Source organism: Mandrillus leucophaeus, unplaced genomic scaffold (assembly GCF_000951045.1).
Source record: "Mandrillus leucophaeus isolate KB7577 unplaced genomic scaffold, Mleu.le_1.0 Scaffold132, whole genome shotgun sequence".
Lineage (NCBI taxonomy): Eukaryota > Metazoa > Chordata > Mammalia > Primates > Cercopithecidae > Mandrillus > Mandrillus leucophaeus.
Window position 1 is genome coordinate 112,646 of NW_012101277.1, and position 17,724 is coordinate 130,369.

At 43.8% G+C, this 17,724-nt stretch overlaps 1 protein-coding gene across 2 annotated transcripts in view; it reads right to left on the reverse strand.

The window, feature by feature from the left end:
• TBC1D30 (TBC1 domain family, member 30) overlaps positions 1-17,724 on the reverse strand; it is a 65,944-nt gene that overhangs the window by 15,657 nt on the left and 32,563 nt on the right. For both annotated transcript variants that reach the window (XM_011972906.1, XM_011972907.1), the window contains one exon: positions 619-731. In XM_011972906.1, the coding sequence (XP_011828296.1) occupies positions 619-731 (113 nt within the window). The remainder of the gene's footprint in view (positions 1-618; positions 732-17,724) is intronic.

Genomic DNA, 17,724 nt, shown 5'->3' on the forward strand with positions numbered 1-17,724 from the left:
TTTTTTTTTTTTTATTTTGAGTCAGTTATTAAGGCCTTCCCAATTCCAAAGAACTAAAGGAATTCTTCCACATTTTCTTATGCTAATTTTATTATTTCATTGTTTCTATTTAATACATTCATCCATATGGAATTTATCCTGGCATCTAGTATGAGGTCTGACTCTCATTTTCTTTCCAAATTAGTTCCCATTAGCCCATCATCATTTACTAAATAGTGTAACTTTTCACCATTGATTCAATATGCTTATTTTTCATATGATAAACTCTTTATCAACTGTCAATTTTTGGTTTTCACAGTTTTTAAATCAGCTCATCTGTGTACTTGTATACAGGTTCCACACTATTTTAACTACTGAGATTTTTAATACTTGATATCATTAGGTAAGTTTTGGGGTTGCTAAACATCTCTTCAGTTTATGTTCCAAATTTCTCTGGAAAGTACACTTTTAAAAATCTCTCTTGAGTTTAAATCAAAACCATTTGGAAAGGGACATTCAGATTCTAAGCGTCAAATTACTTTAACATATCTCTGGGGCTTCATAAATATTAATTTACAATAACAAATTAAGATATTAAGTCTTCCATCATGAAAACAATGAGGAATTAAAAAATCTTACCCAGAAACTGAGGTGGGTTTAACTGTGGCTGGAAACGGTGTAATGTTGTAGGTGTATTTTTCCCTCAACTCTGCCAATTGTGGGAAAGGGAACGGAGCCATGGAATAAACAGTCTGAAAAACAAAAGCAAAAATGCCAAGTCTGAAACAGTAGCCTTCACCAACTCTTATCAATCCTGGAAAGACATTAAAGTTTTATGAAGTCGTGTGTGAAGAGGCAGATACTGCTCCTTACACAGCAGGTGGAGAGATTACACTTCAACATCTGCTTTCAAGACAGACAAAAGAAGATGATTAAACCCGACCCAGTGAGCTCTCAAATCAACCCAGCTGCAGCTGGGTATTCAACTGGTAAACAAGGGTGGGCAATCACGGGCAGTCTGATTTCCTTCTGTTGTTCGATAAATGGATTAATGCAGAAATCCACAGCTCCCTATGTCTTCTGTATCAAATACTCAAAAATGTTCTTCCTACATAGTGCTTACTTTTAACAGCTCTGTTAGATGATTTTTAGACATTTAATGTCAGGTCAGCCTTCTGGATAAAATTAAGTCTAGTGGATGATCTTGTGATCAACTACAAGTTTTCTCCAAAGATACCACCTTTTTAAATGTCTGTGGATGAGTTCTAGGTGAAAATTGCTAGGTGTTATTTGAAAGGGGAAAAAAAAAAAGACAAGAAAAAAGTGACAAGGTGTAAACCTTAGGCTGTTAAAACTCTATAAATAAAAATGCGGAAAAGCACCCATGCTTCCACCAGAATTTCAAAATTATGTATCATTCTATCAGCAACAGAAAAGTAATATTGTTCGCTTTCTTATTTTTATTAAAATTTAATAGCTCCAAACATGTTTCTTCAATCCTGGTACTTATTCACCAGAAAATATATATTAATCACATGTTCATTTCTCCTAGGAAGCTAAAGAAATAGCCTGATAATGTTTTCCTAGGAAAATATTTTAAAATGGTATTTTTTATTTTAGCAAGACTGTTTTTATGAAGGCTTAGAAGATGTCTAATTTGGCATGTAGCAAAAGGAAGGCTGTGAAAGGGGTTTGATTGCGATGCTTTTTCATTTTATAGCTCAGTGCCACCACTGTGACAGTCCCCTGCAATTTTATTCTAACAACCTGTACATCTTACTGTCCCCAGATGTCATAGTATCCCTTTATACTTTACTGTACCAGCCCAAGATTCCAAACAAATAGGTGTTGGCTGAAATTCCTTCTCTTCAATTCTCCATGCTTACTGTGCAAAGCTAAGCTACAAGCTTATAAGGACTGCAAACATAATCTCTAAGCTGTCTTATCACAGACACTCCAGACTTGATTATACCCAAAAGGCTGAGGAGTACAGGTTTACTAACAATAAACCACGCCCCAAGAAAAGAAGCAGAAGGCATCTTGTGGCTCTCACTAGCCTTAAGTGTGAAATTAAACTACTTCCCCACTTCTCTGGGCCTCCTTTTCCTCATTTAAAAAATAAAGGGTGTGAAACTCAGGATCGTGGTTACCTCTGAGAGGAGATGGGGATAAGATCAGGGAGAAGTATATGAGGGTGTTTTCCTGTGGTTGTTAATTTTTATTTCTTAAATTGGATGGGGGGTATGTAGATATTATTGTACTATTCTTAATACATCTGTATGCCCGAAATACTTCATAAATTTTATTAATAATGTAGTCAGAAGCACTCTCATGTTCTTTGATCCCACAAAGGTATCCAACAGCTACCTCGCTGCCACTGCAGAATTCTTCCCCGTTTGCTCTTACGATCATGTCTTAGCTCCACATACCCTTTTGAGGGAACGCAAGAGATGTGAAATCCTCTCCTCAGCAGCCAATCCAGAGCACAGCACCTTCCCTAGGGACTGGGTAGGAGCTGCACTACGCTAACTGTCTGACCATCACACGCCAACTGCGATCCCACAGTTGGGCCAAGAATCAACTCTCATTCATGTAACTTTTTTTTCCTCTCCAACAGTTTAGAAATGTGATCAGACATTTAAGAAACCCATGTCCTTTGGATTCAACTTTAAAAGATGAGATTTTTGATGCTAAGAATTTCAAAATTCCTTACAAGTGAAATAAGATACCTTATTAAAGACAATAAGTAGGATGATGAGCTAAAGGTTCACCTGTGTTTCATTTTGCCAGTTTGTAACAAGCTATCAGTAAATTCCCTCATCCAGCCTTGTGAAGGAAGTTCATAAGAGGAATAGGGAAGTACATCCTCCCCCTACTGCACCCTGCCCTGCGCCAGGGCTGATGGTCTAGGCTCTGAGCAAGATCCCTCAGGGGCCACTCAGCTAAAGACACCTGACCAAAAAGAAAACTAGCTGCACTGCACTTTCATCCTCCACTTCAGGTCTTCCTTTCTCTGTCATTGACTTTTAGTTAGTCCTTCAAAGAAGAAATCAGTATCCCTGAAACAAAGTTGTTTATAGTAGTTCTTCCCAAATATTCACTCACTTACTTGAAGGTCTCACGTCTGAAGGCATTTTATCCCAGGAGCATAAGCATCCCTGGCACACTGACATAGCATTCAGGGTCTCCGAAACCTTTAGGCTTCCACCTTGGTAAGTCGGAATTTACAACAGATTCCAAGAAAGAGATTTGACTAATCATCTTAGAGCCAAAATATGGTACAGTAATAGAATCACAGGGTTAGAAAGGAATTCAAGGCCGGGCGCGGTGGCTCAAGCCTGTAATCCCAGCACTTTGGGAGGCCGAGACGGGCGGATCACGAGGTCAGGAGACCGAGACCATCCTGGCTAACACGGTGAAACCCCGTCTCTACTAAAAAATACAAAAAACTAGCCGGGCGCGGTGGCGGGCGCCTGTAGTCCCAACTACTCGGGAGGCTGAGGCAGGAGAATGGTGTGAACCCAGGAGGCGGAGCTTGCAGTGAGCTGAGATCCGGCCACTGCACTCCAGCCTGGGCTACAGAGCGAGACCCCGTCTCAAAAAAAAAAAAAAAAAAAAAGAAAGGAATTCAAATATATTAGTTCCACCTCCCTCCCAAGCAAGAGTCCCTTCCAGAGCATCTCCAACAGATGGTCACAAAGGCACAGCTTAAGCACTTTCAGTTATGGGCACACGCAGTTTTGCAGGACAGACGATTTCAATTTAATTAATCAAACATGATCCTTGTATTGAACAAGCATCCATACCCTTGTAATTTCCACCCAGTGAACTGAGTGGGTGCAAAGGAAAGTCCTGCCTCTCAGTACATGAGATCTCCCACCAGACAACAGGAAATCAATCACAAACACTTTGAGTTAGGCTTCCCAAGCACCTACAAACCCTAATAATAGCATCTTAACTAACTTTTCTCCACACTGCCCTCAAGGAATTTACAACAGGCAGTGTCAAAAATCCTACTGATATCCAGGTACATTATTTAATCAGCATTCCTCCAGTTTCTTTAACCCTATCAATTTAAAAAAACCAAACAAACATGAAAATGACCATTGCTAATAAGAAAACAGTGATCTACAAGGGGGAAAACCCAGCATATGATTTTCAGTATGGCACTTAGAACTGAAAGAAAGGGAAAAGACTGAAAGGGGAGAATGCTGTCATCTCTTCAGCTCAAAAATAAAGACCTTACATTCAGCCCACATTTTTCATCTGGTGCTATTTCGGGTTTGCTGACAGCACTAAATTAAAAAAAATGAATATAGGAAAGAGAATGGCTTGAAATGACATTCACCATTTCTCTCCTGAACATTCTATGATGTCAAGGAAAACTAACAAGTCTATTTACTATCTGAACTACCAACATACACTTAAATAGACATTTATATTTAGGCACTGAAAAGACATTATATTTTGTAATTATTGATATGCTTTACAAGAAATATGAAAACATGAGTTGCACAAAATTAGGCTTAGTTCATCTTCACGCAGATGTTTTCCTCGACAGGAGGGATGCTACTGAAATGGAATCCCATCAATCAATCCACAGCCTACAATTCTCCCTCTAGGATTCTTCTGCTTTAAGCAGCGTCAAGAAGTGGTTCCTTCTCCTAATACCTAAGATTGGAAATTCCTAGAGGACAAAGATGGCATCTGACACATCTCATTCCTTCTGGCAACGTTTAAACTGTAAGTGAAATGAGAAGTTGCCTTATTCTTCTAAAGAGGATTTCAGCTTTTAGACAGACATCTTTTGAATAGGTGGAAGCAGTGTGTTGGGTGGTGAGGAAAAGCATTCGGCTAGGAGTTGGGGACCTGGGGGCAGTCTTGGGTCTGACACTAGACAACCTGAGAAACCGACAAGTTGCTGACACTCCAACTCATAGTTTCCTCTCTCTAACGTGACAGAATTAGTTTAATTGATCTTTAAGTTTCTTTTAAGCCAGTGTTTCTCTAAGTGTTTTCTGAAAACCACCTGTATCAGAACCACCCATGGGCCAAATATCTGCATTTTCATACACTCCTGGGATGTTTCTTACACAGTCCAGTTTGAAAACCACAGCCTCAAGATCTAACGTTCCATGATTCTGTGTATTCACTGAGTAACCAGTTGTATTCTTCGCACTAAGCTAGATGTTGCTGAAGCCCCTAACATTAAGGAACTTGCTACTTAGAGGAAAAAAAAAATTAATATACTTGAAGAAGAGAGCGGGTGCAGTAGTTCATGCCTGTAATCCCAACACTTTGGGAGGCCAAGGCAGGCCTCGCCTGAGGCCCAGGACTTCAAGACCAGCCTGGGAAACATGGCAAAACTCCATCTCTAAAATACATTTTAAAAAATTAGCCAAGCATGGTGGCATGCACCTGTAGTCCCAGCTACTTGCAGGGTTGAGGAGTGAGGATGGCTTGAGTCCAAGAGTTCAAAACCAGCCTGGGCAACATGGTGAAACCCCATCTCTACAAAAAATTTAAAAATTAGCCCAGCCTGGTGGCACATGCCTGTAGACCCAGTTACTTGGGGGGCTGAGGTGGGAGAATCGCTTGGGCCCAGGAAGTCAAGACTACAGTGAGTCATGCTCATGCCACTGCACTCTAGTCTGTGTGACAAAGTGAGACCATGTTTGGAAAAAAAAAAAAAAGAATATTCAGTACTGAAGGAGTACAGACGAGCCATCATCCATGAGTTCCGAGATAACAGGGGCCGTGGGAGTGGGAGAGAGAAGAGATTGAGTGGCATGCGGCATCCAGGATCCAGGTGGGCAAATAGGATTTTCACAGATGCAGCATCAGAGGGACCACAAGCCCTGTCACAGGAATGAGCAATGGCCTACAGAGGCCTGGGTGGGAACAGAGCTATGACCAGTGCCATAGAGTCTGTGAAATAGCAGGAACACCTTTGGATAGGTCGGAGACGGGGCAGTCCAAGTACACCTCTAAAGCAACCTATCTGAAAACAAGCCCATCCTCCTCCCCTCAGAAACTTGCCCTCTTCCTTCTAAGCCAGAAGATTATGGGTTGCCCTCTCTCTCCCATTACTTTTTCTTTCACCCCTGTATCCCTTTTCCATGGCCAAGTCCAGTCAATTTCACCTTGTAAGTGCTGTTTCTGTTCCAGTCTGTTTCCACTCTTCACTGCCTCCTCGCAGGCCTTCCTGCTGTCAGACTTGTCCCTTTGAAATCCATCCTTCACAGAGCTGCCCGTGGAGTTGACTTAAAACAAAACTCAAACATTTTCCTCCTCTCCTTAAAATCTTTCAGGTCCACAGCTCTTCTATTCCCCTTTCCAAAGGGTCCACAGAAGCCCTAGAACTCCAGCAAGTACAATCTCTCAATCACTGACCTGAAACATCAAGTCCAAGCGCCTTACCAGGCATTGTGGTCTTCCATGAGCCAGTCCCTGAATTCCAGCCTTCTGACAGTCCCCCTCACACTTATGCAGTATGTTATCAATAGTCCTTGACACATGCTTCTCTCTCAAACACGAATTGACTCTCCACTCTGCACAAGAGCCTTCAACACACACACACACAAACACACACACACACACAACCACCCTTGCATATATGTGCACCCCTACACACACACACACACACACGCCCACACACACGCACAGCCTAGTCAACTCCTATTCTTCTGTAAAGGTAAAACCAGACATGAATTCCCTCAAGAAAGGCTTTCCTAACTTCCTCTCCTCCAACTCACTCCATCCCTGCCCCCTAGGCTAGATGAGGTCTTCTCTCTTCTTCAGCCCTCAGCCCCTCTGCAAACCTCCCTCGGTGCACTCCCCACACTGTGCTCTAGGAGACTATAGGCTCCCAAAGACATAGCCCATGCTTTCTTCTGTGTCCCTGCACCTGGTACATTACCTGACATTTAGAGGTGCTCGATAAATATTTGGAGAAGTTAGTACAGAGCATAGGAAATCAGGCTGAAGCATTTTATTTACTGTAGTTAGTAATAAGGGAGTGCTGAAGGACTTAGTGTGGAGCAAGGAAATGACCAAAGCAGTAAGCATGGATCATTACTCTGGTTGCAAAATGCTGGGCCCCTATTCAAGGCCCTAGCTCCCAGATGACATTTCTAGCCACACCCTGGGCCAAAATGGAACCTGCTGCCTTAAAGGGAAGGACCCAGCACTGGTAGGATTCATCATCTGCTGACTAAAGACCCTGAGTAACAACCAGCAATATCCAGGGAATATGCCATGGGCCCTGAGCTCTGAGAGATGGCTTGAGTCCAAGAGTTCAAAACCAGCCTGGGCAACATGGTGAAACCCCATCTCTACAAAAAATTTAAAAATTAGCCCAGCCTGGTGGCACATGCCTGTAGTGATATCCAGGTACATTATTTAATCAGCATTCCTCCAGTTTCTTTAACCCTATCAATTTAAAAAAACCAAACAAACATGAAAATGACCATTGCTAATAAGAAAACAGTGATCTACAAGGGGGAAAACCCAGCATATGATTTTCAGTATGGCACTTAGAACTGAAAGAAAGGGAAAAGACTGAAAGGGGAGAATGCTGTCATCTCTTCAGCTCAAAAATAAAGACCTTACATTCAGCCCACATTTTTCATCTGGTGCTATTTCGGGTTTGTTGACAGCACTAAATTAAAAAAAATGAATATAGGAAAGAGAATGGCTTGAAATGACATTCACCATTTCTCTCCTGAACATTCTATGATGTCAAGGAAAACTAACAAGTCTATTTACTATCTGAACTACCAACATACACTTAAATAGACATTTATATTTAGGCACTGAAAAGACATTATATTTTGTAATTATTGATATGCTTTACAAGAAATATGAAAACATGAGTTGCACAAAATTAGGCTTAGTTCATCTTCACGCAGATGTTTTCCTCGACAGGAGGGATGCTACTGAAATGGAATCCCATCAATCAATCCACAGCCTACAATTCTCCCTCTAGGATTCTTCTGCTTTAAGCAGCGTCAAGAAGTGGTTCCTTCTCCTAATACCTAAGATTGGAAATTCCTAGAGGACAAAGATGGCATCTGACACATCTCATTCCTTCTGGCAACGTTTAAACTGTAAGTGAAATGAGAAGTTGCCTTATTCTTCTAAAGAGGATTTCAGCTTTTAGACAGACATCTTTTGAATAGGTGGAAGCAGTGTGTTGGGTGGTGAGGAAAAGCATTCGGCTAGGAGTCGGGGACCTGGGGGCAGTCTTGGGTCTGACACTAGACAACCTGAGAAACCGACAAGTTGCTGACACTCCAACTCATAGTTTCCTCTCTCTAACGTGACAGAATTAGTTTAATTGATCTTTAAGTTTCTTTTAAGCCAGTGTTTCTCTAAGTGTTTTCTGAAAACCACCTGTATCAGAACCACCCATGGGCCAAGTATCTGCATTTTCATACACTCCTGGGATGTTTCTTACACAGTCCAGTTTGAAAACCACAGCCTCAAGATCTAACGTTCCATGATTCTGTGTATTCACTGAGTAACCAGTTGTATTCTTCGCACTAAGCTAGATGTTGCTGAAGCCCCTAACATTAAGGAACTTGCTACTTAGAGGAAAAAAAAAATTAATATACTTGAAGAAGAGAGCGGGTGCAGTAGTTCATGCCTGTAATCCCAACACTTTGGGAGGCCAAGGCAGGCCTCGCCTGAGGCCCAGGACTTCAAGACCAGCCTGGGAAACATGGCAAAACTCCATCTCTAAAATACATTTTAAAAAATTAGCCAAGCATGGTGGCATGCACCTGTAGTCCCAGCTACTTGCAGGGTTGAGGAGTGAGGATGGCTTGAGTCCAAGAGTTCAAAACCAGCCTGGGCAACATGGTGAAACCCCATCTCTACAAAAAATTTAAAAATTAGCCCAGCCTGGTGGCACATGCCTGTAGACCCAGTTACTTGGGGGGCTGAGGTGGGAGAATCGCTTGGGCCCAGGAAGTCAAGACTACAGTGAGTCATGCTCATGCCACTGCACTCTAGTCTGTGTGACAAAGTGAGACCATGTTTGGAAAAAAAAAAAAAAGAATATTCAGTACTGAAGGAGTACAGACGAGCCATCATCCATGAGTTCCGAGATAACAGGGGCCGTGGGAGTGGGAGAGAGAAGAGATTGAGTGGCATGCGGCATCCAGGATCCAGGTGGGCAAATAGGATTTTCACAGATGCAGCATCAGAGGGACCACAAGCCCTGTCACAGGAATGAGCAATGGCCTACAGAGGCCTGGGTGGGAACAGAGCTATGACCAGTGCCATAGAGTCTGTGAAATAGCAGGAACACCTTTGGATAGGTCGGAGACGGGGCAGTCCAAGTACACCTCTAAAGCAACCTATCTGAAAACAAGCCCATCCTCCTCCCCTCAGAAACTTGCCCTCTTCCTTCTAAGCCAGAAGATTATGGGTTGCCCTCTCTCTCCCATTACTTTTTCTTTCACCCCTGTATCCCTTTTCCATGGCCAAGTCCAGTCAATTTCACCTTGTAAGTGCTGTTTCTGTTCCAGTCTGTTTCCACTCTTCACTGCCTCCTCGCAGGCCTTCCTGCTGTCAGACTTGTCCCTTTGAAATCCATCCTTCACAGAGCTGCCCGTGGAGTTGACTTAAAACAAAACTCAAACATTTTCCTCCTCTCCTTAAAATCTTTCAGGTCCACAGCTCTTCTATTCCCCTTTCCAAAGGGTCCACAGAAGCCCTAGAACTCCAGCAAGTACAATCTCTCAATCACTGACCTGAAACATCAAGTCCAAGCGCCTTACCAGGCATTGTGGTCTTCCATGAGCCAGTCCCTGAATTCCAGCCTTCTGACAGTCCCCCTCACACTTATGCAGTATGTTATCAATAGTCCTTGACACATGCTTCTCTCTCAAACACGAATTGACTCTCCACTCTGCACAAGAGCCTTCAACACACACACACACAAACACACACACACACACAACCACCCTTGCATATATGTGCACCCCTACACACACACACACACACACGCCCACACACACGCACAGCCTAGTCAACTCCTATTCTTCTGTAAAGGTAAAACCAGACATGAATTCCCTCAAGAAAGGCTTTCCTAACTTCCTCTCCTCCAACTCACTCCATCCCTGCCCCCTAGGCTAGATGAGGTCTTCTCTCTTCTTCAGCCCTCAGCCCCTCTGCAAACCTCCCTCGGTGCACTCCCCACACTGTGCTCTAGGAGACTATAGGCTCCCGAAGACATAGCCCATGCTTTCTTCTGTGTCCCTGCACCTGGTACATTACCTGACATTTAGAGGTGCTCGATAAATATTTGGAGAAGTTAGTACAGAGCATAGAAAATCAGGCTGAAGCATTTTATTTACTGTAGTTAGTAATAAGGAAGTGCTGAAGGACTTAGTGTAGAGCAAGGAAATGACCAAAGCAGTAAGCATGGATCATTACTCTGGTTGCAAAATGCTGGGCCCCTATTCAAGGCCCTAGCTCCCAGATGACATTTCTAGCCACACCCTGGGCCAAAATGGAACCTGCTGCCTTAAAGGGAAGGACCCAGCACTGGTAGGATTCATCATCTGCTGACTAAAGACCCTGAGTAACAACCAGCAATATCCAGGGAATATGCCATGGGCCCTGAGCTCTGAGACACGCTGGCTTCAGGGGAGACCCAGCATATTCTCAGCTGTAGTGGCTATGGTAAAAGATTCATTCCATATTAGAGCAGAGGGAATCTAGAAAGACAGCCATCATCTACAAGTTGGGCTTGATTCAACATTGATTGAAAAAGAAAAGGCAGAAAACTAACCATGGATTCTCAATAAATGTTTGCTTAATGAATTAATAAGTTTGATGGAAATGGAGGGGCAGGCAAGATGGCAGATGGAAGCCTACACCATTCACGCCCCCTGCTGTAACACCAAATTTTAACAACTGTCTGTACACAGAGAAGCACCATAACAAGAACCAAAAATTAGGTGAATAATCACAATATCTGATTTGAACTCCATATCGTGGAAAGAGGCACTGAGGAGGGGAGGAGAGACAGTCTTGAATCATGGACGCCACCCCTCCCCAGTCCCCCTGGCAGTGGCCATAAGACATGGAGAAAGAGTATGTGCACTTGGGGATGAGAGAGTGCAGTGACTAGAGGACTTTACACTGAACTCAGTGCTGCTCTGCCACAGTGGAGAGCAAAGTTGTGCTGGGCTCAGCCAGCATTCACACTCAGAGGGAGCATTTGAACCAGACCTAGCCAGCAGGGAATCGTCCATCTCAGCTGTTAACTCGAGTTCCTCAGCAAGCCTCGCCATCGCAGGCCAAAGTGCTCTGGGATCCTAGGTAAACTTGAACAGCAGTCTGGGACTCAAGGACTGCAATTCCTAGGCAACTCCTAGTGTTAGGCTGGGCTTAGAGCCAGTGAACTAGGGTGGCACATGACCTAGGGAGACACAAGCTGGTGTGGCTACGGGAGGACTTGCGCCATCCCTCCCCCAACGCCAGGCAGTGCAGCTCATAGCAATGAAAGTGACTCCTTCCTTCTGCTTAAGGAGAGGAGAATAAAGAGTAAAGAGGACTTTGTCTTGTATCTTGGATAGCAGCTCAGACACAGCAGGATAGGGTACCAGGCAGAGTCATGAGGCTCCTATTCCAGGCCCTAGCTCCCAGATGACATTTCTAGCCACACCCTGGGCCAAAAGAGAACCCATTGCCTTAAAGGGAAGGACTCAACACTTGCAGGATTCATCACCTGCTGACTAAAGAGTCCTTGGATCCTGAATAACAACCAGCCATATCCAGGGAGTATGCCATGGGCCCTGAGCTCTGAGATATGCTGGTTTCAGGGGAGACCCAGATATTCCCAGCTGTGGTGGCTATGGTGAAAAACTCATTCTGTTTGAGAAAAGCAGAGGGAAAAGTAAAGGGGACTTTGTCTTGCACCCTAGATACCAGCTCAGCCACAGTGGGGTAGAGCAACAAGCAGGCTCTTGGGGTCTGAGTCCAGGCCCAGGCTCTTGGATAGCATTTCTGGACCTGCTCTGGGGCAGGGGGGGCCCACTGCCCTGAAGGGTGAATCCCGGGCCTGGCGGCATTCACCATAAGCTGATGGAAGAGCCCTTGGGCTTTAAGCAAACATTGGTGGTGGCCCAGCAGAACTCCTTATGGACCAGTGGTGGTGGTAGCCACAGGTAGAAGCTCTTCTGCCTGTGGTATGGGGAGGGAAGAGCAGGAAGAACTTTGCATTGTAGTTTCAGTGTCAGCTTAGCTGCAGTAGAATAGAATATCAGGTAAATTGCTAAGGTTTTTAACTCCAATCCCTGGCTCCCAGAAAAAAACTCTAGACACACGTGGGGCCTAGGGGGAACTCACTGTCCTGAAGGGAAGGGCCTTGGGCAAGACCCAATGCTGAGCTAACTTCAGGTCTGACCCAGCACGGTCCCAGTGGTAGTGGCCACAGGGGTGTTTGCATCACCACACCCCCAGTTCCAGAGGGCTCATCACAGAAAGAGAAACTCCGCATGTTTCAGAGAAATTAAAGGAAAAGAATAAGAGTCTCTGCCTGGTAATCCAGCGAATTCTTCCAGATCTTCTCAAAGACCACCAAGGTGGTACCTCTACAAGTCTGCAAAAACCACAGCATTACTGGGCTTGGGGCCCAAGTCCCTTCTAATACCTAGTGATAATTTGGATATTTTTCTCACTCAAATCTCATGTTGAATTGTAATCTTCAATGTTGGAGGTGGGGCCTGGTGGGAGGTGTCTGCATCCCTCATGAATGGCTTGGGCCATTCCCTTGGTGATAAGTGAGCTCTTGCTCTGAGTTCACATAAGACCTGGTTATTTAAAAGTGTGTGGCACCACCCACCATCTAACTCTCTCTCTTTCTCCTGCTCTGGCCATGTGATATGTCTGTTCCCTCTTTACCTTTTGCCATGATTAAAAGCTCCCTGTGCCTCCGCAGAAGCCAAGCAGATGCCAGGGTCATGGTGCTTATACAGCCTGCATGAACCAATTAAATCTGTTTTCTTTATAAATTATCCATTCTCAAGTATTTCTTTGTAGCAATGCAAGACTGTCCTAACACCTGGAAAGCCTTCCCAAGAAGGATAGGCACAAACAAGCTCAGATTGTGAAGACCATAACACCTAACTCTTCAATGTCCAGACACAAGAGAACATCTACAAGCATCAACACCATCCAGGAAAACATGACCTCACCAAATGAACTAAATAAAGCCCCAGGGACCAACCCTGGAGAAACAGAGATATGTGACCTTTCAGACAGAGAATTCAAAAGAAATTCAAGATAACACAGAGAAGGAATTCAGAATTCTATCATAAAAATTTAATAAAAAGAGTGAAATAGTTAAGCAGAAATTATGGACTTGAAAAATGCAATCAACACTCTGAACAATGCATCAGAGTCTCTTAATAGCAGAATTGATCAAGTAGAATAATTAGTGAGCTTGAAGACAGGCTATATGAAAATACACAGAGGAGACAAAAGAAAAAAGAATAAAAAATAATGAAGCATGTCTACAGAATCTAGAAAATAGCCTCAAAAGGGCAAATCTAAGAGCTATTGGCCTTAAAGTAGAGACAGAGAAAGAAAGAGGGATAGGAAGCTTATTCAAAGAGATAATATCAAAGAACTTCCCAAACCAAGAGGAGTACATCAACAGTCAAGTACCAGGTTATAGAATACCAACAGATTTAACCCAAAGAAGACTCCCGCAAGGCATTTTACAATCAAACTCTCAAAGGTCAAGGGTAAGGAAATGATCCTAAAAGCAGCAAGCGAAAAAAAAAATGAATAACATACAATGGAGCTCCAATATGTCTTGCAACAGACTTCTCAGTGGAAACCTTACAGGCCAGGAGAGAGTGGCATAACCAGGAGAGAGTGGCATGACACATTTAAACTGCCAAAAGAAAAAAAAAAAAAAACTTCTACAATAGAATAGTAAGTCTATCCAGCAAAAATATCCTTTAAGCATAAAGGAAGAATAGAGACCTTCCCAGACAAACAAAAGCTGAGGGATTTCATCAACACTAGATCTGTTCTATAAGAAATGCTAAAGAGAGTTCTTCAATCTGAAAGAAAAGGATGTTAATGAGCAAGAAGAAAGCATGTGAGGGTTAAAAACTCACTGATAATAGGAAGCACACAGAAAAACACAAATTTAGGATAACACTGTAATTGTGATGTATAAACTTCTCTTGACTTAAGTACAAAGACTAAATGATGGCCGGGCACAGTGGCTCATGCCTGTAATCCCAGGACTTTGGGAAGCCAAGGCGGGTGGATCACGAGGTCAGGAGAACGAGACCATCCTGGCTAACACAGTGAAACCCCTTCTCTACTAAAAACAAAAAAATTAGTCGGGCATGGTGGCAGGCACCTGTAGTCCCAGCTACTCATGAGGCTGAGGCAGGAGAATGGCTTGAACCTGGGAGACGGAGCTTGCAGTGCGCCGAGATCACGCCACTACACTCCAGCCTGGGCAACAAAGCAAGACTCGGTCTCAAAAAAAAAAGAAAGACTAAATGATGAACCAATAAATAATAACTAGAACAACTTTTTAAGACATAGTACATAAAGAGAAATAACAAAGAGTTAAAAAGCAGAAGGTCAAAGTTAAAGTATGGAGTTTTTATTAGTTTTCTTTTTGTACGTTTGTTTATGCAACCAGTGTTACGTTGTCATCAGTTTAAAATAATAGGCTTAAGATAGTATGTGCCAGTGTCATGGTAACCTCAAATCAAAAAACATACAATACACAAAAAATAAAAAGCAAGAAATTAAAGCACCCACCAGAGAAAAATCATCTTCACAAAAAAGGAACAGGAAGGAAGGAAAGAAGAAAGAGAAGCCCACAAAACAACCAGAAAACAAATAACAAAATGGCAGGAGTAAGGCTTTACTTATCAATAACACTGAATGTAAATGCACTAAACTCTCCAATCAAAAGACACAGAGTGGCTGAACGGATGAAAAAACAGTACCCAATGATCTGTTTCCCACAAGAAACACACTTCACCTGTAAAGATACACATAGACTTGGGTAGCTGGCAAGATGGCTGAATAGAAACAGCTCCAGTCTGCCTCTCCCAGTGAGATCAATGAAGAACGTTGGTGATTTCTGCATTTCCAACTGAGATAGCTAGTTCATCTCACTAAGACTGGTTAGACAATGGGTACAGCACACAGAGGGTGAGCTGAAGCAGGGTGGGGCATCGCCTCACCCAGGAAGTGCAAGGGGTCGGGAAACTTCCTCCCCTAGCAAAGGGAAGGCTTGAGGGACTGTGCCATCAGGAATGATGCATTCAGGCCCAGATACCATGCTTTTCCCATGGTCTTTGCAACCCACAGACCAGGAGATTCCCTCAGGTGCCTACACCACCAGGGCCCTGGGTTTCAACCACAAAACTGGGTAGCCATTTGGGCAGACACCAAGTTAGCTGCAGGAGTTTTTTTTCATACCCCAGTGGTGCCTGGAACATCAGCAAGACAGAATCATTCACTCCTCTGGAAAGGGGGCTGAAGCCAGGGAGCCAAGTGGTCTAGCTCAGTGGATCCCACCTCCATGGAGCCCAGCAAGCTAAGATCCACTGGCTTGAAATTCTCACTGCCAGCACAGCAGTCTGAAGTCAACCTGGGACGCTCAAGCTTGGTGGGGGTAGGGACGTCCACCATTACTGAGGCTTGAGTAGGTGGTTTTCCCCTCACAGTGTAAACAAAGCAGCCAGGAAGTTCAAACTGGGAGGAGCCCACCACCACTCCTGCCTCACCGCCAGCCTGCCTCTCTACATTCCTTCTCTCTGGGCAGCGTATCTCTGAAAGAAAGGCAGCAGCCCCAGTCAGCGGCTTGTAGATAAAACTCCCTTCTCCCTGGGACAGAGCACCTGGGGGAAAGGGCAACTGTGGGTGCAACTTCAGCAGACTTAAATGTTCCTGCCTGTTGGCTCTGAAGAGAGCGTGAGATACCCCAGCACAGTACTCGAGCTCTGCTTAGGGACAGACTGCCTCCTCAAGTGGGTCCCTGACTCCTGTGCCTCCTGACTGGGAGACAGCTCCCAGCAGGGGTCGACAGACACCTCATACAGGAGAGCTCCGGCTGGCATCTGGCAGGTGCCCCTCTGGGACAAAGCTTCCAGAGGAAGGAACAGGCAGCAATCTTTGCTGTTCTACAGCCTTCACTGGCGATACCCAGGAAAACGGGGTCTGGAGTGGACCTTCAACAAATTCCAGCAGACCTGCAGCAGAGACGCTGACTATTAGAAAACTAACAACTAACTGTTAGAAAACAATAGCATCAACATCAACAAAAAGGATGTCCACACAAAAACGCCAGCCGAAGGTCACTGACATCAAAGACCAAAGGCAGATAAATCCATGAAAATGAGGAAAAACCAGTGCAAAAAGACTGAAAATACCAAAAACCAGAACGCCTCTTTTCCTCCAAAGGATCACAACTCCTCACCAGCAAGGCAACAAAACTAGACAGAGAATGAGTTTGACGAATTGACAGAAGTAGGCTTCAGAAGGTGTGTAATAACAAACTCCTTTGAGTTAAAGAACCATGAAGCTAAGAACCTTGAAGAAAGGTTGGAGGAATTGCTAACTAGAATAACCAGTTTAGAGAAGAACAAAAAGGACCTGATGGAGTTGAAAAACACAGCACAAGAACTTTGTGAAGCATACACAAGTGTCAATAGCCAAACTGATCAAGTGGAAGAAAGGGTATCAGAGATTAAATAAAGCGTGAAGACAAGATTAGAGAAAAAAGAATGAAAAGGAACAAACAAAGCCTCCAAGAAATATGGGACTATGTGAAAAGACCAAACCTACATTTGATTGGTGTACATGAAAGTGACGGGAAGAACGGAAGTGAGTTGGAAAACACTCTTCAGGATATTATCTAGGAGAACTTCCCCAATCTAGCAAGACAGGCCAACATTCAAATTCAGAAAATCAGAGAACACCACAAAGACACTCCTCAAGAAGAGCAACCCCAAGACACATAATCGTCAGATTCACCAAAGTTGAAATGAAGGAAAAAATGTTAAGGGCAGCCAAAGAAAGGTTGGGTTACCCACAAAGGGAAGCCCATCAGACTAACAGTGGATCTCTCTGCAGAAACCCTACAAGCCAGAAGAGAGTGAGGGCCAATATTCAATATTCTTAAAGAAAAGAATATTCAACCCAGAATCTCATATCCAGCCAAACTAAGTTTCATAAGCAAACGAGAAATAAAATCCTACACAAGCAAATGCTGAGAGATTTTGTTACTACCAGGCCTGCCTTACAAGAGCTCCTTAAGGAAGCACTAAATATGGAAAGGAAAAACTGGTACCAGCCACTGTAAAAACATACCAAATTGTAAAGACCATCAACACTATGAAGAAATTGCATCACCTAACGAGCAAAATAACCAGCTAGCATCATAATGATCAAATTCACACATAACAATATTAACCTTAAATGTAAATGGGCTAGGCCAGGCCTAGTGGCTCATGCCTGTAATCCCAGCACTTTGGGAGGCCAAGGCAGGCAGGTCACGAGGTCAGGAGTTCGAGACTGGCCTGACCAACATGGTGAAACCCCATCTCTACTAAAAAGATAAACATTAACTGGGCATGGTGGCGCGCACCTGTAGTCCCAGCTACTCAGGAGGCTGAGGCAGGAGAACTGCTTGAACCCAGGAGGCAGAGGTTGCAGTGAGCCAAAATTATGCCACTGCACTCCAGA